Source organism: Cynocephalus volans, chromosome 6 (assembly GCF_027409185.1).
Source record: "Cynocephalus volans isolate mCynVol1 chromosome 6, mCynVol1.pri, whole genome shotgun sequence".
In the NCBI taxonomy this organism is placed as follows: Eukaryota; Metazoa; Chordata; class Mammalia; order Dermoptera; family Cynocephalidae; genus Cynocephalus; species Cynocephalus volans.
The window spans coordinates 34,504,662-34,528,768 of record NC_084465.1 but is presented as its reverse complement, the minus strand read 5'-3'; the positions used below and the strand labels follow the sequence as shown (position 1 = coordinate 34,528,768).

Below are 24,107 nucleotides of genomic sequence, written 5' to 3'. Positions count from 1 at the left end.
CTACTATGTCAATCAAATCACAGTTGAATGATACTACCTGTTAAGAAATAATAAAGAATAAGAGAATTCCTCATTCCTTGCTGGTATCCTTCTGTTGCCACCCCACAGAGCTATCCCCTCCGTTTAGACAGTTGCTTGATTAATGCAGTAAAGATCATACAAATGTTATCAATCCACAGGAGAGACCTTTTTTTTTTCAATTTCAAGTTCAATTTTTTTCAACTTTCAAGGGCTGAGCAAAAAGTACTTTCTGTATAACACCAACTGAAGTCAACAGCTGTTATATGAAACACATTCTACAAAATTTGACCAATTGAAAATTCAGCTGAAGCTACAAATGAGCTCTAACCAGGGTGCTGAACAGTCAGCAGTGATCACTGAAGTTGTTCAAAGGAATTAGGAAAAGAAACCCAAAACCTTAATCATATGTGATTTTAAAATATTTATCCATTTCACAGTTGTCTTTCCTTTGCCATTGTTTTTGTGTTTTTAACAGATAAAGACACACTGTGTCATATCAAGCAGATCTTCACACATCCACACTTGGAGCTAAGTCCTGAATTTAATCCAAAAATCAAAGACTATTACTCTGAAGTCCCATTTGATGTGGTAACAGTGACAATTGGAGTGGAGACTTCTAAGTGTCAGTGCAAGGTGCACCTGCATGAGCAGGCAGGGCCAAGGTATGGAGCTGCTGACCTGGGCTGAGCTGAGATATCACACGGGGAAAGCAGATATTTGATCCAACCTTTGAAAATGGCTCAGGAAAGTTGATTCACAAGATCAGTGAGGAGATTGCCAGGGTGTGAAATCCTTCCTCTTTTCAGATGTTACCTGTTTTAAAAGAACACATTGGTGCTCTACTGATCTATTAGTGATCTTTGTAACTAATCTTGTAGCAATGTTGTAACATGAGGGGATTTTGTTATACGAAATATTAAGAGGACCCATTAAAGAAAAATTTTGCTTATTGTTGTCTTCCTGTTTATAGACTATGAAGAGTTAATCCTTCAGAACAGTAACCTCTTTCTACTTTAACCCAGCTCCTCAAGTTTTTGAATATTTAGGGGTTGATTGCTTAAACACATTGGTGACAATTTGTAGACATAGTACCATTAACTTTCCTAGTCACTGGGATTTCTTTCTATTGACTCTTTTGAAAGTCGCCTACTCTGTTGTTTGTAATTTTGAACAGAAGGTAGAACCTTATTACATGCCATGTCCAAAGCAAAGAAGCTAACACATGGTTAAATGCTATAGGGAAAGAAATGCACTTGAATCCCTGGAAGTCAAGAGAGTCCTACAGAAAGAAAAGAGGATTCAAATCAGACCAACCTGGGTACCAATCGTGACCCTACCATGTGACTTTGGGCAATTTGTTTACCTGTTCTATGTCATGGTCTCCATGTTTAAAATGTAGGCAATCATAGCTTTTGTATAGAGTTATTGTATTAAATGAGATAATGTATGACCCTGACAGGTGGTTAATAAATATTAGTTTCTATCCCTTTAGTTAATGGAGGACATGACTTGCTCTGCAAAATGACTCTTGGCATAGCCAAGTATTTGTGAAATAGAGGTTTAATATTTTATTTTTATATTTTAGGTTTCTTATGAAATTGTACAAACATTGGCTGTTTTTTATTCACATAGTAAGCATTTAATAAATATTGATGTATGAATCAGTTTGGGCTAAATAAATGTCCCCCATTCATATTCTCTGTCCCTCTCTCCCTTTCTCTCTCCCTTTCTCTCTCTCTCTCTCTCTCTCTCTCTCTCTCTCTCTCTCCAGCTTTGCTAACTACTCTCTGGGTTTAGGAATGAACAAGATTTCAATATTTGTGGTGGATGAATCTCCAGTACAGGGTGAGACTCTGATCACGTACAAACTCACCATTTATAGAGAAGACCGCCCAAGTCTACCCTTGTTTGAGGACTTCACAGCATGTGGTTTTGTGCAGGTAAGTGGTAATAATCTGCAACTCAGGTGAAAAATGCGAAATGAAAATTGTTACAAGAAACTGTATGCTTTTAAATCTAAACTGTGGTCTCATTTCAAATGAGAAAGAGTCCCAGCCAGATATCTAAGGCACTTCATCGTGAGTAGTATTCTTTTTAGCATGGTAGCCCAGCAGTCATTGCGTTCAGTGGATTTATTGTGGTTAATATTAAAAAAAAAAAAGTCTGAGTACACACTTAGTGGTGAAATTGCTTTCACATTTCCCCTTTAAATTGTGCTGTTTTTCTTGGATTCATCTCTGGATTTACTTTTGATATTTTAAACTAGATCCAGTGGTATTTATTTTAAAGAATAAGAGGAAAATTTATAAAACTATTTTACGGAAGAGTTATTGGATAAATTAAATTAAATTTGCTTGTGATAGATAAATTTCTCATCCGTCTCTCATGCCTTAATTATTCATCAAGGCTGTAGTTTCTCTTGTGAACAAAACATACCTTCTGTAGCCTGGTGGATTTTGAAGGAGGGTGAACGTTACCCCTAAACTTTATCTTGTTTGGTGGTTCTCTCCTCTGTTTTTGCCCTTTTAGGATTCTATGTATAACTTTCTTTATTTCCTCACATCATATCCCCTCAATACAGGTGATTCCAGGAAAAGTAGTAATTGGTTTTCTTATATATCTGTTAGCCCACTCAGAAAGTATAATTGCAACTATGTCATGTTAAAGGGATTTCTGTGCTACTAGGAGCTTTAAAGTACAGAGGGTTAGTAAAAGAGAGAAATAGCTGATGGGGCCTCAGTGAGTAGTATGAATACCATATTTTTAAAAAATTAATGGCCAAATGCAGTAATCCCCTTCCCCCACCACTATCTCATCTATTCCCAGGAGCCTAATACTATTTCATAAGGGTAACAGTTCATGAGATTTTTATCTTTTAAAGAGCACATATCTCTAATTTATGAATTACCACTGAGTCAAAGGGAATTTCACTTTGGTCTAAAGATTGGTCTTAAAGTAAGACTAAAATATTATTCTGAAAGATATTAATGGGTGGACTTAAAAAAATGGTAGAGTAGAATAAGGTTACATGGTCAAATAGGTTTATGAAGTAGTGAATTAAACAAAGTTATGTAGATTTCTTTACTGTAGGATTTCTCTGACTCTTTAATATACTCATTTAAATGGGGGTCCTTCAAAACAAGAATATATTGTGTGCTGCACTTCCAAACTTTTTTGATGTTGTTTTAATGGAATAGCCATTGACATTCATTTTGTGGAGCACAGTTGAGAAAACACTGGGCCAGATTATGGAGAAGATTCATAAGTACATTCCTCTCAGGTGAAAAAGACTTCAAAATATGTTCCTCTCAGTTTCCCACTTTTCAATTTGTTTATTTGAGTTGCTATTTCTCAGTCTTTTTCTGAACTTGGAAACTATAATAAAGCCATGCCAAAAATGTTTAAAAAAATGAACAAAAACCTATAAGGAGGTGTGTTTTGTGTAAGTATGTATGTATCTTTTTGTACATATAATTATTTCCAAACTAAATATTCTCACCTTTTTTGTGGAGCAATTTTTCTTTTGTATACTGCTAATGGGAGTGTAAAATGTTTGATTACTTTGGAAAACTTTGGCAGTATCTATTAAAGCTAAACGTATATGTATCCTATGACTCAGCAGTCCTCCTAGCTATGTACCCAAAACAAATGAAGTCCCATGTCTATCAAAAGACATATACAAAAAAACTTCATATCAGTTTTAATAGCTAAAAGTTCAAAATAATTCAATAAGAAAGAAGATAAATCTAATGCAATACTATCGAGATATTTAAAAATAAATGAATTATTGATACACACAAACATGGAAGAATGTCCAAAACTTTATGTTGATAAAAAGAAGATAGACATAAAAAGATATACTGTATTTCATTTATATGAAGTTCAAGAACAGGCAAAACTAATCTATGGCGGTAGAAATAAGAATAGTGGTAACCTAGAAGGTGTGGGTACTTCTAAACATAAGGGAACTTCTTGGGTAAATGTCCCATGTCTTGATCTGAGTGGTAGTTACACATATAACCAGGTGATGTATAGATATATAAAAATGTAATTAACTGTGCACTTAAGATTTGTGCTATTTACTGTACATATATTATGTAATATATAAAATATGCATGTATATTTAGATATATGTAAATTATATACACTGTATATAAATCGTACCTCAATAAAGTAAGAAAAGAGCATTAGTGGGAAAGTATGTATTGTTATCTTCCAAGACATGCTTCCCTTCTCAAATATTGTATTGATCAGAAACAAGTTAATTACCATGCAATTACTTTAACACATTGATTATGTTAGGAATTAGTTACTATAATATATATGAAGAAAAATATTAGAAAATTCCTGTGGGATGAATCTTACAGATGATTACAGGAAAGTATTTCAGTCAGTTATAAGAATGTTTTCCAGAAGGTCTTCATTTAAAGTTTATGTGTGGTCCCACTATAAGTATTGTATTTTATGACATGCAAAAGTATCTAATAAGCACTAGTATTTTTAAGTCTTTCTTTTAGAAACTGTCAGATGAACGAACAGTTAAATGTGGCATGAATAATGTGGATTGCTGTAGACACTTAACTGGGCACAAGTGGCCTCATGAGCTGAGAGAAGTCAACAGCAGAGGTGGAATATTCTCACCATCAGCTCCAGTTAAAATTTGAATCCAGAGACCTTTTCCTTATTTCTCTTTAATGTTTAATCTCATTAGCATCTTTAGATTTCACTGCAAGTTGATACCATGATGAAGATTTCAGTACAAAGAAAGAGTGAGGGATAAAATTTCTAATCTCCTATCAATTCTCAGGTATTTGAGAATTTTCAAATTAAGTTAATAGCTAAGCAGATATACATAATGAGACTTACAAACTGGTTTTCTAAACTTTTCTTTTTCTTTTCTGTCAACAACCATAGTGCCATCACTATATTCTTAGGGATAAAGGGCAGAGTTGAACTATTGCAGGTTAAATGATAGGCTGCTCTTTCTGCAAAGCCTGTACATACGAACCTAAAAGGAAATGAATTAAACTTCAATTATATTTTATTTATTGCTTAATGGAAAAAATTTTCTCCTTACATTTCAAGTTAGATTTTTGCCCAATGATCTTTATTGTTAAATTCTAAACAAACATGGTCTTACTCCATTGTGCTGCTATAACAAAATATGTGAGACTGGGTGATTCATAAAAAACAGAAATGAAATTCTTACAGTTCTGGAGGCTGGGAAGTCCATGATCTAAGCGCTGGCTTGGTGTCTAGTGAGGGCCTTCTTGCTGTGTCCTCACATGATAGAAGGGACAAAAACAGTAAAAGGGGCAAATGCTGTGTCCTCACATGGGGGTAGAGCTGAAGAGTAAAAAGAGGGCCAAAGCTAGTTTTCTCCTCCCCTTTTATAAGGCACTAATTCATTCATGAGTATGGAGCCCTCATGACTTAATCACATCCCAAAAGGCCCCACTTCTTAATACCATCACAACAGGGGCTAAGTTTAATTTTGAGAGACATTCAGACCATAGCAAACATAAAAGGCAATACACCTTCAAATAATCAACAAAAAAAAATCCAATTTATGTTTAATCAAGGCTCCTAATTTCTCCTTCCCCCACTCTCTTACCTTCTGGGCATCAACTATTCATTTAATCATTTCACCAAAAAACTAACAGAGGAGAGAAGCAAATATAAGGCATACCGGTCAATTAAATAATCAATTACTGTGACGTTTGGGGGAAATAATACGATAATTTAATTAATTTGTTTATAATGATTTTGTATGATTTATATTATCAAACATTGTTAAGTACTTACTTAGCCAAAATGAACTATTTGAGTCTATTTAATGTCTATAGTCCAACTATTATTATGTCAATTGAAATTTGTATATGATTGCCACATAGGCAACTCTTATTTTAGCTATTCCCAGTGAGGGAGAAAGAGCTAATTTACATGACTGATGTCAAACAACTACATTGGGACCAGGGTGTCTCAACCTAAGTACTATTGACATTGGGAGCTGGATAATTCTTTGTTTTGAGAAGTTATACTGTGCATTGCAAGATGTTTAGTAAAATCCCTGCCTTCTATCCACTAGATACCTCCTCAAGTTGTGACAACCAAAAATGTCTACAGACATTGCCAAATGCCCCCTAAGGGGCAACATTGACCCCACTTGAGACCACTGTTTTATAAATAAGAATCCCTGCTTTTCTTCTCTCCTGGCTATTTACTAGAAATGTGAATAATTTAGAAGTGATCATTCACTGCTGTATGTTGGAGAACCATTGTTATCTTCTTTTTCCTTGTATTTTTAATCATTTCTGTATTCAGTGATACTATTCTGACAGCTCTTTATTCTACTCATTAAACTGCCATCTTTTCTGTCTAATGTAATTATTATAATCAGAAATATGCATTCAGTTATAGAAAACATGATTCATAATGAAACATAAAAACATCATATAACATGGTTAGACTGTTATTTCATTTTGATTTACTCATAAATAGTATAATGTTTTGCTGTTAGGAAGAAAGATTTAGAAAGTAATAAACTCTTATTGTGGCTGGAATATGTCATGTTTAGGAATTAATAAAATATATTTATGTTCTAAGGAAATTAAAATATATATAGGGAAATATTTCTTTTAATACTCCTTTTCAAATCAAAATTTTTTACATAGATAACAATATAACATCCACAGAAGTTAATTGTATAGATGATCTATAGTCTCATATACATTTTGCCCCCAAACTGTTGTGCCAGAATATAGCCATAAATAAAACCTACAGAAAGGTCATATAGCAGAAACCTAGGAGACCACGTTTCATGGATCTATTTGCTAGAAACAGCTTTCATTTTAAAATGGATTGTAATTCACAAAGGGAAACTACCAAGGAAAGAGAAAGGTGTACTTAAAAAAAGATTGTCCAGCATTTAGCTATGCATTTAGAACCGACATTTTCTGCTTTATTTTTTAAAAATTAATTTGTCATCTAAAAGCTGAATTATTAAATGATGTGTAAATAACTCCAGTCATAGCTTTGGGAATGCTTTATAATTCTCTCATTTATTTTTTGTATTCTTCCAACACCACAGAGGACTGTTATAAAATAGCTCAAATGATAGTTGCTTGATATCATAGTGAATATCCACAATAAGATAATAGAAGTTCATTTATAAATAATTGTTTAATAAAAACCTGTTAGTTTCCAAAGTTGTAATGCTGATTAAATATCCATTTTAGTGGTTTTTTGTTACCTTGCCTACTTCAGTTTACCAGAGGAATGTGATTTAACTTTTCACCAGAATCTATGCTATAGTGAAATGCTCTCAACTAGTAGCTGGTTTATTCACTTTGTCCTTAGAAATGCGCTATGTGCTGTTGGGGAATATGGTAGCAGGAGGGGCAGTAGTAGAAATGCAATATTTGTAGAGCTTACACTAAGGCATTGTGTTAAGCACCTTAACTTCCTGTCTTATTTATTGTTCACCACAACTCTGAACGTATGTGATTTTTTATCCCCCTCTTTTAAAAAAAAACATATGGAGAAACTAAGGCTTTAGTAATGTTAGAAACTTTGTTCAAGCTTTCTATGTAATTAGTGGCAAAGGTGGGATTTGAATACAGGTCTTGCTGACTTTGAATTGATCCCCTTAATTATTACTGTATAAAGTAGAATCTAAAACCTTCATTGTACTTACAGTTTACTTGACATATTTGGGAAACTCATTCAGCCAGAATTCAACCTTTTAAAACTTAATTGACTAGAAATTATTACATGATCATATACGATGTTAATTAATTTTTATAATGTTCTGAATTCATTGCAAAATTCTGAGGTCCTCATAATCTTTATTTTTGGTGGAGAATGTTATATCAGAGCCTTCCCTCAATAGCGTGTTTATTTGTAAATTTTAGAGCTATCTAATATCTAACATTTTACTAGACACTGTATATAAGGGAAACACTTCTACACACATAATGCTTCTGTAGTCAGTACACTTCTGACACCGAATGTGTAGATTTTCCCCTCACGTTAATCATTCCTCCAACTCTCCAGAAACCAGCTGAGTGTCCTACAACTCAATAATGTCACTAATTTTCTGGAGTTAGCACAGACCCCACAGTGTAAGGGCTTAGGCTCACAAGACTGCCTCCATTGTGATGCCAGTTACAAGTCCCAGGTTGTGACCTGTACTTCTGACCAACCAGCTGTGCATCAGTGGTTCCCATAACCCCCTCCTCGGGCTAGAATGACTCACAAAACTCAGAGAAACATTTACTTACATTTACCAGCTCATTATAAAGAATATAACTCAGGAACAGCCAAATGAAAGAGATGCATAGGTTGAGATGTGGGGAAGGGTTGCAGAGCTTCCATTCCTTCCCTGGGCATGCTACCCTCGCATGTGTTCATCAGCCTGAAAACTCTCTGAACCCAGTAGTTTAGGGATTTTTAAGGAGGCTTCATCATGTAGGTATGATCTATTTTTAACATCTCCAGCCCCTCTCCTCTCCTTGGAGGACACAAGGTAGGGCTAAAACTTTTAAGCTTCTAATCATGACTTGGTCTTCCTGGTGACCAGTCCCCATCCTGAAGCTATCCAGGACCCCACCAAGACTTGCCTCGTTAGAACAAAAGATGATTTTATCGCCCAGGAAATTCTAAGGGATTTAGGAGCCCTGTGTCAGAAATTGGGGTCAGAGATCAAATATTAGAACAAAACATGCTCCTAGCATCCCTATTAGTCAGGAAATTACAAGGGTTTTAGGATCCCTGTGTCAGAAACCGGACCAAATATATATGTTTATTATTATGTCACAATATTCTAACATCTGAATATGTTTATTGTTGTCCAATATTTAACGTAGGATTAGATATTTTGCATTTAAGAATTCTACTTAGCCAGAATACTATTATGCTACTAGTTGTTAAAATATTTTTCAGTGTGCAGAATTTTTATTTATTTATTTATTTAATTTATTTATGTATGTATGTATCTATCTATTTATTTGTTTATTTCTTTATACTGAAACATGACTGTACAAATCTATGGGGTACAGCACTGAATATCAACATGTGATGCTCAAATCAGGAAAATTAGTATATTCAACCTCACACATTGTAATTATTTTTTGTGGCCTTTCACCAATTTATTACGAACCCCTCTCCACCTTTGCCATCTCTGTTGGCCTCAGTTCTGTTCTCTCCTTTTGAAAGTTCCGTGAATGACTGTGATTTTTGTGTCTCTCTTTCTTTCTGTTTTTTTTTTTTTTTTTTTTTTTTTTTGGCTCCAACTTCTGAGTGGAGGACATGGGGTATTTCTCTTTCTGTGCCCATCTTACTTTACTTAACATAATTTTCTCTATGTTCATCCATGTTGCTGCAATGGCAGAATTTGAGTAATTTCCATTGTGTATATATATCACATTTTCCTTATTCAGTTGTTCATCAGTGGACATTTAGGTCAGTTCTAACTCATGGCTGTTGTAAATAGGGCTGCAATAAACATGGGAATGCAAGTTATCTCTTCAACATGATGATTTCCATTCCTTTGGGTATATTGCTGGGTCATGTGGCAGTTCTATCTATAATTGTCTAAGGAAACTCCATACTGTTTTCCTTAAAAGCTGCACTAATTTACAGTCCCACCAACAGTGTAGGAGGGTTCACTTTCTCTGCAACCTCACCAGCATTTTTTATTCTCTGTCTTTTTGATAATGGCTAGTCTACCTGGGGTGAGATGATATCTGAATGTGGTATTGATTTGCATTTCCCTGATGCTGAGTGATGTCGAGCATTTTTTCATGTGTTTGTTGGCCCTTTGTATCTCTTCCTTTGAGAAAAAAAATGCCTGTTCAACTCCTTTGTCCATTTTTTAAATGGGTTACTTGGGTTTTTTACTAAGTTATTTGAGTGCTTTGTATATTCTGGTTGTTAATCCCTTGTTGGATACATAGTTTGCAAATATTTCCCCCAACTCTGTAGGCACAAACTTGACTAAGTTTATTCCTAAGTATTTTGTTTTATTTATTTATTTATTTATTTATTTATTTATTTCGGTGACTATTGTAAATGGTATTGTTGTCTTGACTTCTTTTTCTGCTACTTCGTTTTTGGAGTATAAAAGCACTAGTGATTTTTGCATGTTGATTTTGGATCTTGCAACTTTACTGAAATCATTTATTAGCTCTATGAGTTTTTTTGGTAGAGTCTTTAGGATTTTCTATGTATAAGATCATGTCATCTGCAAACAAGAACAGTTTGACTTTGTCTCTTCCAATCTGGATGCTCTTTACTTCTTTCTCTTGCCTGATTGCTGTGGCTAGTACTTCCAACACTATGTTAAATAGGAGCAGTGAGAGTGGGCCTCTTTGTCTTGTTCCTGTTCTTAAGGATGTTATTGGCGGTGGTGTAGTAGATAGCTTTTATTGTGTTGAGATACTTTCCTTCTGCCTGCCTTTAATGAGATAAAATTAAGTAGATACCTGAATGCAGTGGTTGAATGCAGCATTTAGTTTTTTAACATGTAGATGTGAGTGTTTCCATTGTGAAAGTCAGATTTTGCACTTGCTCTATATAGAAGATGAGGGTCAGATTTCTCTGTTGAAATCATTTGATCACAGCAAAGTTTGTGCCCTGTCATAGTATCTCAGGCCATTTTTTTTAAACTACCATTTAAAAGACATGGACTCCTAAGCTCATGCCATTAACTGTTATCAGAGAAGCCTGAGCTGTGGCCCCAGCTCTGCTTCTAACTGGTCTAGTTAGCTGTGTGTCATAGTGCAATGCATTCAAGCTCCCTAAGCATTAGTTTCCTTACCTTTAAAAAAAATAGATCTGGTAATAGTACCTACCTTACAGAACCATTGTGGGGATTCAATTAGATAATAAAAATAAACTTTTATACAAGACTAGTGCATGGTTAGGTGCTCAGTCAGTATTGAATTAGCATCATCATCATCATCATCAAACTATTTTACTATATCTATCTAGAAGTATATGTAGATATATCTCGAGGCTTTACCTCCAGGGTATAGAGAAGAAGAAGGGGAAAGCAAGATAGAGAACAGCTAAAGAAATAGGAGCCAATAATACTGAGGATGCTGCAATTGCAAAGGACAGGAAGGACTGGTTGGGAGTTAGAAGCGACAGTGAGTGCCCTGGGCTGTTCCACAGGTTATATTCCTGACATTTGTGGATCCCAATCACTTTTGCCTTGTGGCCCCTTCTTCCATGAAAAAAAAATACTTCAAATTATATTTTGTGATTCTGTTGATATAAAGATGAATATGTTAATGCTACATATGTAGACTATTGTCTTTGAGTGAAAAGGTCTTTTTTTCCTTCTAACTTTTAAAGGAAATCCAAACATTTTCATGGGCCCTTAAAAGTATTGTGAGCCATAGGCACTGTGCCTCCTGTGCTTAATAGAGAAGTGGGCCCTACTCTTCCACTTGACTCTGATGGCTCTGTAGCAACAGCATCTATTGTACCATCAGTGACCTGGGCTGTAGGCATTCTTTCAAGACTTGTTAAGTGCCCTTGACGTAAACACTTAACCTTTGCAGGTGTTTCATGTTCTGTGTTTTGGACTGAGCTATCCTTTACCAGCGTTCTTCAGGAGCTCACATAATGCCTAGGGAAGCAAATCATTATTTCCGTGAACAATACGTGTATCCAGACGTTCTGAATGTATAGCCTCCTCAGTGGCCAGTAAGCGTCTACATGCATCCGAGGCTTGAGAATTGTTGTTTAGCATTCAGTCTTCTTAAAAAGCAAGTGAGGATGAGAGGGGTGTGTTCTTTAATTCATGACTTATTTTAGGCTTGTATAAATTATCTTTCTGTGTTGGTGAAAAAGAGTGATGTTAAACATTCACTTCATGAGTTAATGTCACTTATGGTCAGATAAATCACCGTTTAAATAAAAACTTTGGCTTGGCACATGTGTTCTCCATGTTTCTCTAAGTCACATCTGCTTCTTTTACTTGAAGAAATAAACTTTTACTACAATTAGTGCAGCAGCATTGAGGAGAATTGGATCTTCCTGGCTTCCGACAGCATTCAGAGAATTTTCTCCCAGTACAAATTTCTTCTGCATGCCCTCAGTAGTTTATGTTTTGGCATTTTAAGAATTGGTCTTATGATTTCTCATCTGGACAGGGAAATAAAAAGTAACACTAAAAAGTTTTTAAATGAAATATTCTCTTAGAGTTATTGGATTTCAAATGTGACATTTGAAGCTATGAAGGAGATTGTGGCTAAAAGGAAAGCAAAGGCAGTCTCTTTTTGATGACTTCCAAACCTAATAGTCACTACTTCTCTATGGGCTTTAGTTTCTCCAAAGGGCCCCTAAATATTTTATCTCTTTTTCTATTTTCTTTCCCACTTCTCAAGTCAAACTAGCTCTGGCAATGATATATACCAGGTTAGTGAGGATAGTAGTGAGAGAAGGAAGAGACCTTGTGTACTAGGTAAGGCATTTTTTATAAGTCCTCTTCCCACAACCAAACCAACTCTAGAGCATGATTTATTTTAAAAATGACATTTTTAGACTTTATCAAACAACACAGTTTGGCCATATATAGAACAAGTTAAAGCAAATGATTCCTCTGGGCTAGTGATTTTTTTAACCTTTTGGAGAAAGCGATGTACCCCTTTGAATATCCAATGAAAGTTTTGATCCCTTGTCTCAGAAATAATGTATATATACACCCAATGCTGTATACAATTTTAGAGATTTGAAATATTCCAGGTACAATATTCCTATCCTACTAACTTACAGTATGAATCAGAATATCAGTAGAAGCAGAAAACATAATAAAGATAGTTTCATATTTGGCATAAATATACATGATTAAAATCCAATTGATTGAGCATCTACTTTGTTCTGACAACTGTATTAAGTGTTTATATGCATTGTTTCATTTGTAGTTTTAATGATAAATAAGATAGTGTCTATATAATAATATAACTTTTTAGAATTATGTGTGGTCTTTCAATTACAGTCATGTGCCATGTAATGATGTTTTGGTCAATGACAAACTGCGTATATGATGGTGGTCCCATGGGATTATCATGGCTACACTATATAGTGTAGTCTATACCAACTAGGTTTGTGTAAGTACACTTTATGATGTTTGTACAATGATGAAATCACCCTACCAAATTGTTCGATGCATTTCTCAGAATACATCCCTGTCATTAAGTGACATATGACTGTATTTCTATTAGCACAGAGAATCAGCAATTGGTTATATTTCTCAAAGCAAAATGCCACCAAACCTAATATTTGCCTCAGAAATAAACATCTACAGTGTCACCTAGTCATTGCTTTCTAGGCTCAGAAGGTGGTTAAGAGATGTAGATAATAGTGCTTCTGAAAACATAGGGAAATTTAGTAATATATCATGTAGACCATTTACATTGTCTTCATTAATCAAATCCATTGATGTGCTTTCTTTCGGAAGGCTGTAACAAATTGTTTTGTGTTCAAAGAAAGGTTGGCCCAGTGTTTCAACTAGATAATGCTAAGAAAATTTCCACATGCATTTGACTAACTGTGACATTTCTTTCAATAGGCATGTGTTGTGGGAACATGAATGGGGATGGAGTATTCCTTGCAGAACTACAGCTTGTTTGACAAGACAGAATTAGGACACTTTATTGCCTGACATATTTAAGTTCTTTTGGAAATGCTGCTAATTTGTATTTTTTTCTTTTTCACCCACATCCCTTTTTAAATCAGGGCTGATGAGTTTAAAGCATTGAGCATGACCTCACTCTTCAAAGCAGTACAGGCCTCTCTACCCAGTGGCCCTCCAGCTCTTCAGGACCTCATTCTTTAGCAATGTGGTGCAGACTTACACTGCGTTTTCTGCTTTTGCCTCCTCCACATCCCTCCCTCCACCACCTCCTGCATGTTTCAGGATGATCTTTCCAGACTTAATGATACTGAAAATAAATGTTGCATGTGGGATTCTTGACCTCACAGGTTATTTTAAAATTAAATTCCTGATAAAGTTTAGAGAACTGGGTTTCAAAGGTTTAAGAAATAGCAGGAAGGGAGAAGTTTTCTTTAAGTGAAATAATCTCTCTTAAATACTTAGATCAAAATACCATTTGTGCAATCGGGATTTGAGTCACAGGTTACCACTTACTTGTTGGAGAACTCGGGCAAATTTCTCATCTGTCATATAGATATAGTAATTGACCTTATGGGAACTTTTAAGGAAAAATTGAGTTAATATTGTAAAGATCTTGGAAGCACCTGGGCACAGAAAGAGCTCAGTATACATGTTTGCAAAACACAAATTTTTAAAAAGGTAAATAAATAAAATATGTTTTCAGGTTGGCATAAGAGGAAAGTTTAAAACATGGGTCTTTATTTATTTATTTATTTTTCCTATTGCGGTCTAGCAGTTGGAGATTTTCAAATTGTTTATATTTGGGTTTAGATTTAATAAGATGTAAAAATATTAAGGGCTTTGCAGAACAAACCACATGTGCTAAATTATACAATAAGTTTTGTAGTAACTGTGATAAAACCAAGATTTCAGAATTAAGTGTAAATTTTGCCTTGAATATGTGTTTTAATTTTGACAGTTGTATATTTAATTTTGTCATCAGATTAGCAGTCTCAAATGGGAGACTAAGAATTCAAGTATTTAACAAAAAGAGGGGAAGTATTTTTTTTGCCAAAACCAGGAACATCCTTCATAGATATTATCCAGTGGATTCCATTAAGGGTGAGAAGATCAATGTTCCCTGTATTGTTTTTATAAATGAGCAGCAAAGGACAAAGACGTTACCTGCATGTTGTCAGGTACAAGATAAAATCATAACATAGTTTGATTTTTTTGCATGTATAATCTGTAGAAAAGTACTATCATTTTGAAAGCTGTCACTTCAAAAGCCAATAAACTTATTCATAACTCATAATAAGCTAAATGAGAAGACGAGTCTCATTCTACATATTCACATCATAATTTCAGCCCAAGCTGCTAAACTCTCCTCCACTTATTTAAAATGAGAATTTGTTCCAAATGACTTGTGGATGTTTCCCAAATGCTAATATATCTTCACAGATCGTAGATTTGTCCCTACTGAGAACGTTTAAAATGCATAATATCTATTATTGAGCACTTTTTATGTGCCAGGTTCTATTCTAATTGCTTTACATTTATTAACTCAGTTCTCAAAACAAAACAAAACACTTACAAGACAGATATTTTCATAATTTTCATTTCACAGATGGAGAAGTGGAGACAAAGAGAACTTGCCAATGTCACATAGCTTTTAGGTAGCAGGGCCCATTTTTGAATCCATGCAGCCCGGCTCCAAAGCTCTGCTACTTTACAGACTGTCCTCTTAGCCACTATTTGACACACCAAAACAAGACTGTGCAAATAAGTATATGCTTTCCAAAAGGCTTTGGTTCCAAAAGTTAATTTGTACTCAGTTTTTTGCAGTGAGGTTAAGTTATAGGGAGCCTTTGAAATCCAGCTTAACATATGATATCATTAATGTAGTGGGAGGGTCATAAGGAAGGGGACAAGCACACCAGGAAGCACTGCAATAATTATTTGTGGGGGATGGCTTGAGCTGCTAAAGCTGTTAATGGGGAAGATCCTGGTAGAGAAGGGCATGAAGAGCAGAGCCTGTCTGTAGCTATGGGAATGACCAATAGCTCTGCACCCAGCAGCTGTGTTCATAGTTAGGCCATTTGTGAGTCTTGTGTTCCAATGTCAACACTAAACTTCAGAGTTACGGGGATCGTTGATGTCCATCACCTCACCTGTGTATGAGTAAACCTCAATGATTTGCCAAGGTTCATTGCCTGTCAGTGACAGAGTAAGGATGGGAACCCATGGATCAGGTATCAAACCTTCTGGCAGTTTGTAGTTGTGCCTTATGTAGAAGGGCTTTTGGAATCCAGATCTAGGTATGTTTACTGAGTTCCTTAAGCCAGTTCCATATTCTTAAGAAAATCATTAATGTAGAATCTCTGTTTTTAAATTTAAAAAATGAATGATGCAAATTTGCTGACTATTCTCCTTAACTAAAAAGATCCCTATTTCTTCTCTAAAATATGTACCTAGCCTCCGTACCCTTATTTGTTAAGTCTTAGTGGCATCATCTTGATATCACAAAATATAAAATCTGTAAAAATTTTTTGATGAAAGGAATGCATTATATTTAGAAGTAGTTATAAATCATTACTTTGAAAATGTCCTTGAGTGATGTCTCCAAAGATGAGACCTACTCTGGTAATCTGCAAATCATTAACAGCCAGTCAGCAAATAAGAGGTAATTATTAGGTCGTGGCATCAACTATAAGAGGTAATTATTGTATCAAGTCCTGCTGCTGTTTATGGGCTTGCATTTTTGTAAGGAACTAAACAAATACATTTGTCTGTGTCAGTACTGGCACAGAATGAAAAAATAATGGTTCGTGTAAAGCCCCCAAAATAGCCTGCACTGCCTGAGACTCTCTGGCATCCTCTTTCCCATGCTAAGTCCATCTGTGATCACAATAACCCCTCAGGCTGGCATGCAACCCTTCCTGCCAAATGGCCACATGCTGCCGAGGAATAGCCTCTCACCCCCTTTCATAGCCAGAGCACAATATCAAATGAATTTCCTTTGAACCTTGCTTCCTCTTGGCTCTTAACAGAGTCTAGCTCCTTAGAAGAAACACTTCAGGTTCTGGAAGCCACAGAATCCCTCACTAATCATCTTTTTTTTTTCTTTTGGATAAGAAAATATGAAAAGCATTTTTACATTTCTCCAAAGTATTTGATACACTACATCATGATTGAAAAAGATGTCCTATTTCTCAAATATTTAATTAGAATATGTCACTGCAGCATGTGAAATATTAACTATGTAGCCTTTAAAAAGAGTACAGTACTAAGGTTTCTGTGTATAATGATGATAATGTTAATAATAATAAAGCACAGTCATTTTCTATTTGATGCTTCTTCCAAGAACCTATTTCTTTAGATACCTTCATGTATAACTGGCCAGAAAATAGCCAATCCATATTTACATAACTCAATTTAATAAAATAATATGTGTTACATGTTAAGAGGAAGCATTCCAGAATGTTATATTCTTTTTAACACCATTATCCAGTTAGAACACATTTAACCATAATGATAATAATTTCCAGCTGTCCCAAATCCTAAAAGAAAAGCACCAACCCCTCCCCAAATATATTTTGTTACTGAGACATGTGTAAATAATTATGAATATCTAAACCATACTAGTATTGGTTTTCATACTCTCTCCAAAACTGTAGAGGAAAAATGCCTCTAATAAGTATGTTGATAAATACATCTGACTTCAAAAGTTGCTTTTGCAGACACACAGTATAAAGATTTCACTTTTTATTGGTATAATAAAAAATGGTATAAATGTTAAATTTCACATTCAAAAAGAGAAAAAGACATCCAGGTAATTTACCCTTCTGATTTGTAAAACTTAGATTTTTCCAAACTACCCTGGGGATCCACAAGTGGAAAGTGATCTTTTGATTTGGGAGATCAAGTAGAGTCTCTGACTTGACCGAAAGTTGTTTGTTTGTTTTGTTGCTTTTTCAAAAATCGAACAGACATAGATGGACTCCTTGTGCCAGGTACATGGATTCATTATGCCAAAAAAGAATTTGAGGGATATACATCTTTAAATCTAAAGTATTTAGTTTAAAAGTATTTTTAAATGAACCTGCTTCATATTTTTACTAGAAGAAGCAGTCAAAACTTCATTCAAATTCTGTTTTAAACGGTGTGGATTCCCCTATCCATTAGTACAGTATTGTTCAAGATGGTGGGTACCTTTATTATAGCACTACAGTTAGTTAACAGTCTGTTCTTGGATCTTACTTTCTTTGTCTCTCTGCTATCTCTCTGTCTCTCTTTCACTCACACACACACCCAGTGAGTTTCTCCAGGCCAAAGCCTAGGTCGTTGATCATCCTCACTTAGCAAAATGGCTGGAAAGTTATTAATTAATATCCATAAAATTAAATGATACTGTTCAAGCCAAGTGCAAAATTAAATACATGTTTTATTTTTTAAGTTGGTGTGCTCTAGGTTATATGAATAAGGCATCCTTTTAAAAATGTAGAAATGCATCATTTGCAGCAGAATAGTGTTGGCAGCATTTCTGTCCATGAAGCTTACCTAATAATGCAGTGTATAAATTGTCCACATCTCAGTGAAAAAAAGGCCTCCTTCTTAGCCTCTGACTTTCACATACTCAGCAACAAGAGAGACATGAGGGGACTGAGAGAGAGAAGAGGTGATCTTTGGGGAATGTATTGCTTATGAAGAGAGACTACCTCCTCCTCTCTACTCTCACTGGGTAACGAAGAGGAGTCCATGACCTCTCCTCTCCAAGGTAATCACCTGTGAAGTTTGAAGATGACTTCAAGAGGGAGAAACAGTTGCTTGTTTACCTAGTTGGATGTCTGCTTAATTACAGGGCTTGTACTACCCAAGAGGGAGGAAGAACTTGCAGAGAAACTCAGTTGATCAGGCTCACCAGACTAAGAAAGGGCACGGACCAGTCACTTGAGGTCTCAGGACCTACAGGTAGATTTGTACCCGACCATAGCTACCAGAGTTGAAGTCGTAGAAGGTAAAAGAAACTAGGTTCTGTATATAGTTTTAACAGAGACCCAGCATGTCCCTGAGGCTCTAAGTCAGGATCAGCTAGAAAAGTAGCTGAGACTCTCATTGCTCCAACCCCTCATCAAGTGTAGACAATGAGCCAGATCCATAGTGATGACCCACAAAAAGGTTTATTTTTCCCTCCTCTTTCTCCTGCCCCAAATCAGAAGGAGTGATTTTAGGAAAGATGTAAGGGAACAGATCCCATCTACCACCTCCAACCCTCTGGTATTAGTTTTCTATTGCTATATAACAAATCGCCATCAATTTAGCAGCATAAAACAACATCCATTTACTAGTTCACAATTTGGTAGCTCAGAAATCCAGGGACAGTGTTGTAGAGTTCTCTGTTCAGGGCTCAAACACTGAAATCAAGGTGTTGGCCAGGCTGGGTTCCTGTCTAGAAGCTCTAGGGAAAAATCCACTCCCAAGCTCATCCAGTGGTTGGCAGAATTCAGTTTCTTGCAGCTGTAGGACTGACGTCCCTGTTTCCTTGCCAGCTGTCAGTCAAGATCCTCTCTTAGCTCCCAGAGGCTGCCCGTATTCCTTGTCATGTGATCCCTACCATCTCCTGAGCCAGCAGTGGAGATTCTCATACCTTGAATCTCTATCAGAGTTTTTCTCTCTCTGTCTTCCCTACCTCTGACCCCTGGTCCCAGATTTAAACTTCCTAATTTAAGGTCAACTGATTTGGGACCTTAGTTATGTCTGCAAAATCTCTTCACAGCAACACCTAGATTAGTGTTTGCTTGGATAGCTAGAGGAAGATGTCGATACACTAGGGGCCAGGAATTATAAGAGCCCTCTTGGAATTAAACCTATTATACCTCTCTACTCACCATCTGTAGGAGCTACAAATCTCACGTGCCTTGGGGAGAGAGCTTTGGATTCAATATGAGATTCAAGTTTTAGTGAAAATGAGACTGTTTTAATAATGGGCAATGACTAACATATAGTAATACAGAACATCAATATCATTAAGGGAGCCAAGCCTATCAAGAAAAGGGGTAGGTTAGTCAATGTAGCAGTTACTGTAAAAAGTAAAATTATTTCTTATTTATCCACCTTAAACTTTGAGACTCTTTAGTTAAAACTATCAAACATGATTGGAATAACCTAATGCAGTAGAGTAGTCTATCATAATGACTGCCTAGTGCCACAAACTGTTCTTGCCACATTTTATCACTCTAATGTGCATGGACACTGTCATCACAGCCAACATGGAGGAGACCTGGGACTTAAATCCAGGGCTGATTTTAAAGCTTATAATATTGTTATACAATTCGATGCTCTTAAGCTACTGAGCTATATTTATCCCAGATGACAAATGAAGAAACCTGCTCAGTCATTAACTAAAATGCTTGTTGTCAGAGTTTGGGATATTTTCATGACCCAATTATGTTCTTCCCCCAATACATTCCTGTAGCCTGATATATGGTGTATGATTAGGCTTCTTTGTATGTGTTAGTTCCTCTTCCAAGAATAGGAGTTTTTGTACTTTTTGTTAGCATTTTTTTGTTTTTTACTTAAGTGAAACAATTTAAGAGACCAGCAACAGACCCTACTAATGGTGAAATGTTGCAAACACAAATCCTTTCAGAGGTGGGTGATATAAACACAGAATTAGGCCGAGTGTGAGGCAATGGGTAAGGACTGGGGCCAAATGAAAAGTCTGTGCCCTGCTAAAATTGAATAGCAACTACTCAGCCAAGATGATTGTGGCCGTTTTGGAATACCGACTCGGTATTGTCAGATCTGATTCTTCAAAAGAAACCAAACATTTGGATTTTAATGGAAGACCTCCCAAGTTTTATATGCTGGTAACTAATATTTAAAAGGAAACCCTGTGCAAGGCAAACAAACAAGTAAATAAAATTCCATGATCAGATTCAACTTACGGGCCATCAGTTTGTGTCTGCTGATGTCATCTAACTCACTCATATTATAAATAATAAACTTAGTCAATGTGTTGAGGGGAGAAAGGATAGGAATTGAGTAGAAGGGATATAATGGTTAGAACAATTTATATTGCTAATGTTAAAAACCCAGTTTCAGCTGGCTTTTAAAGTAAAGAGGATTTACTAGCTGATTTAACTGGAAAAATCCAGTGATATTTCTGCTCAAGGTGAAGTTTGATTCAGTGCCTAAAGGGTCACCTGTTTCCTCTCCATCTCACTGCTGTTCATTCCAGTTGTTACTTCTCTCCTGTTCTCCACCAGGAAGCCTTTGGGCAGCTGTGGGTCTTCTCATATGGCTGTGGCCATACCAGACTTCATAACCTCACATCACTTCCTAGAAGTTCTTGCAAAATCTGCACAAATTTCATTATCTCTGATTAGATTTTGTGTCCAATTATTTTTATTAATTGATTTAAGCCAATGAGATCTCATCTTAGAACTGGTAAGAGGTCAGTTCCCCCAAACCTCATAGCTGAGAATATGGGCAAGAATCAATTACCAAAAGAAATTAGGAGTACTCTTTCAAGAAAGATGGGTGCTGGGGAACAAATGACCGATTCCATACAGGGTTCATCTTCTGTGAATATCTCTTTCAGTCCTAGACTTTAAATCCGATGATGGTGACATATCTTCCTGCAGTCTCAACTCTCCTCATGGACTCCATCCATTTTTCCAACTTCATGTGAACCACTTTCACATAGATGACTTACTTTCAATCACGCTCAGCATCTCTAATGTCAAATTCATTGTTTGAACTATGACACTCCCCAGTTCCCACAACCTTCCATTACAACTACTTTATTAGTCAAAGTTCTTGGGTGCAGGAAATAGAAATAAATTCTGGTTAACTTACACAGAAAAGAAATTACTCAAATCATATCTGGTAACTCACAGAATTAAACTATTGTGATAGGACTAAAGAACCAGCAAATAGACAGGAATCAAGGGAAGTAAGAGGAACCACAGACAATGTCACCCCATAGGAAACATCTGGTATGAATGCCACCCTGACTCCTGCTGTCACTGGACACATTCCCTTTTCCAGATGCCACAGGCTGCTGCTTCTCCTGCTGCTGGACATCGGGGCCACGAATTAATTCTAAACTGTCTGTTCTTATTTGTGTCATCTTTCCCAAATTCAAAGTCTTGGGGAAGGGCCATGTTTAGGTCACATGTTCTTGTCCCATGTACCAGACAGAGAGAACAGGAGTACCTGGCTTTATAATAGAGGATTCCCCCTAAATAAAAAAGGATTGAACAATGGGCCATGAAAAAATGGTAAATGTCCCTAATTCTAGTATTTTATTGAGACTCACAACCACAGGAAGACAGCTACCAGTTCAATATAAGTAAGTCTATTCTCATACCTATAGCTCTCCAAAGATACACCCTCATAATGAGCAATATGTATCTCTTCACAGTGTCCAAAGTATAGACTAGTTGACCACTTGGTGGCAATAGTAAAGACAGAATTCAGGCTTCACAGGGCTGGGTGGACCAAATGACATTTTAAAACCTCATTAATCTAAACATTTTAAATGTTTCAAAGGAGAAGTATGTTTCTTGTCTCAGTTTATTGCTAATGCTGTGCTCTTTCTTTCAGTATTTATGTGTTTGCAAATACCAATGAGCAAAAGCTCAGAACATCACATGTCTGATTTCAGGGGCCTAATAAGATCCTATGATCACTTTCTTTCCCAGGGGCCACAGGGCCTGTCTCACTGCCATTTACTCAATCCCATGTTTTAAGGGGCTATTTCCACTGTGAATTTGGAGGATTATGTTACAATCTGCCATCCAATTCCTCTCTAGTCTAGCATGCTTCTTTAGTTCACTTCTTAAGGTCTATCTAGGCCACAGTTTCTAAGTGTTTCTGACTGCTCATGAGCACTGTATGGGCTTATGAAAACCCTCTCCTAAAGACAGTAGGACTGTGTTGACTGGGGCTGACCTTGCTGTAGTCCCTGCCTTCAGTTTCATTCCTTTCCTATCACTTCTTTTCCTTATGTTAGTGGTTCTCAAACTTGCACATATGTTTAATCTCCTGGAAGGCTTGTTCAAACACAGACTGCTCACGCCAGCCCAGGATCTGGTATGGGGCCTGAGAATTTGCATTTCTAAAAGGTTTGCAGGTGATGCTGACGCTGTACCTCTAGTCCAGGAACTGAGCTTTAAGAACTATTGCCTTTTACCATCCTCTAGCTTATTTTCCTATTTTTTAAATATTAAAAAGCACCTGCTTTTAGGATTATGCAGCTCAGGTACATTCTCTTTTCAATACTGTTCTTCCATATTCCATTTATTTGTATGATAGGAAAGACTATTTTTTACCTCTCAGAAACCCGTCTTTGTGTGTGAAGACTAATTTTTAGGCAATGTCACCACATAGATTGTTTTCCAAGAAACAGAATAAACACCTTTTTATGTACTTCCTGTAACTTGACTTCCAATCTGATATTGAACACTGTGTTCTTTATGAAACAAATGTGTTTTCATTCATTTTCTCAGACTTTCTAACTTTTCCTATAAGTGATTCTGAGTGATGAAGATGTTTTTCTACATTTTTTTGAGTTATCTAAAAATTTGCTTATGCAACATGTTATATAGAATTGAATATTTCAATTCTTATTCTGATAACATAAAAATATCAGTTACTTAGTTTCATTTGCCCTTGTTAAACATAATTCAAATCTATAAAATAAAACAAAAAACACACAAATACCAAACATCAGGGAAAAGATCTGCTAAACAAAGTAATATATGTTGGATATAAACTTCATTTAAGTACCCAATAAGAGTTTTTCCTTTTTCTTTTGCTATTGTTGTGGTTGTTGTTTATATCTGTTTTTATAAAAGCAACTTCTCAAAGTAACTTCTAAAAGCTAAAGTATATCAGACCTTAAAAATAATAAACTCCTAAATTGACTAGTTATGAAAATAAAGGCTGCGTTCATTAATGACTGGATTCCTGTCCGGGGACATAATTTTGTACGAATATCCTTAAATAATCTCTTCTCCACTCCTCCTACTATTAATCATGAAAGATCAATGATATATTTAGCAATCATTTGGCCACTCTGTACACCATTAAAAAGTCATTTTCTCAGAATTAGTATCCTCTCGCTTCTACACTTTAATTTCTTTCTTTTTCCTTCTGTCCCAGTCTTTGGAGACCTCCGCACAGAGCTCATAGTACATCTGGGTCCTACTTCAGTCCTGTTGGGTGACTGACCACCACTAAGTCCAAAGTCTGTAAATTATTCATTTTTCTTTTTTTTTTTTTTACTTCTTTTTTGGTGTGTGTGTAGGCAGGAGAGGTAAAATGTTTACCATTCAGAAAAAGCCTTAATGTATTTTGAGATTGGCTTTCATTTAAATCATTAGTATTCCATTTGTTTGTTAGATTTCTACATGCACTCTTCAGAATCAAACCAAAATATGATTTCATGTATTTG

At 35.8% G+C, this 24,107-nt stretch overlaps 1 protein-coding gene across 6 annotated transcripts in view; it reads left to right on the top strand.

Annotated features, from left to right (window-relative positions):
- Positions 1-24,107, top strand: part of CPED1 (cadherin like and PC-esterase domain containing 1) — a 280,020-nt gene that overhangs the window by 136,164 nt on the left and 119,749 nt on the right. For all 6 annotated transcript variants that reach the window (XR_010023815.1, XM_063098718.1, XM_063098719.1 and 3 more), the window contains 2 exons: positions 497-683; positions 1,793-1,961. Coding sequence is in view for 5 of the 6 variants with exons in the window: in XM_063098718.1 (XP_062954788.1) it covers positions 497-683; positions 1,793-1,961 (356 nt within the window). In the remaining variant the exon portion in view is untranslated. The remainder of the gene's footprint in view (positions 1-496; positions 684-1,792; positions 1,962-24,107) is intronic.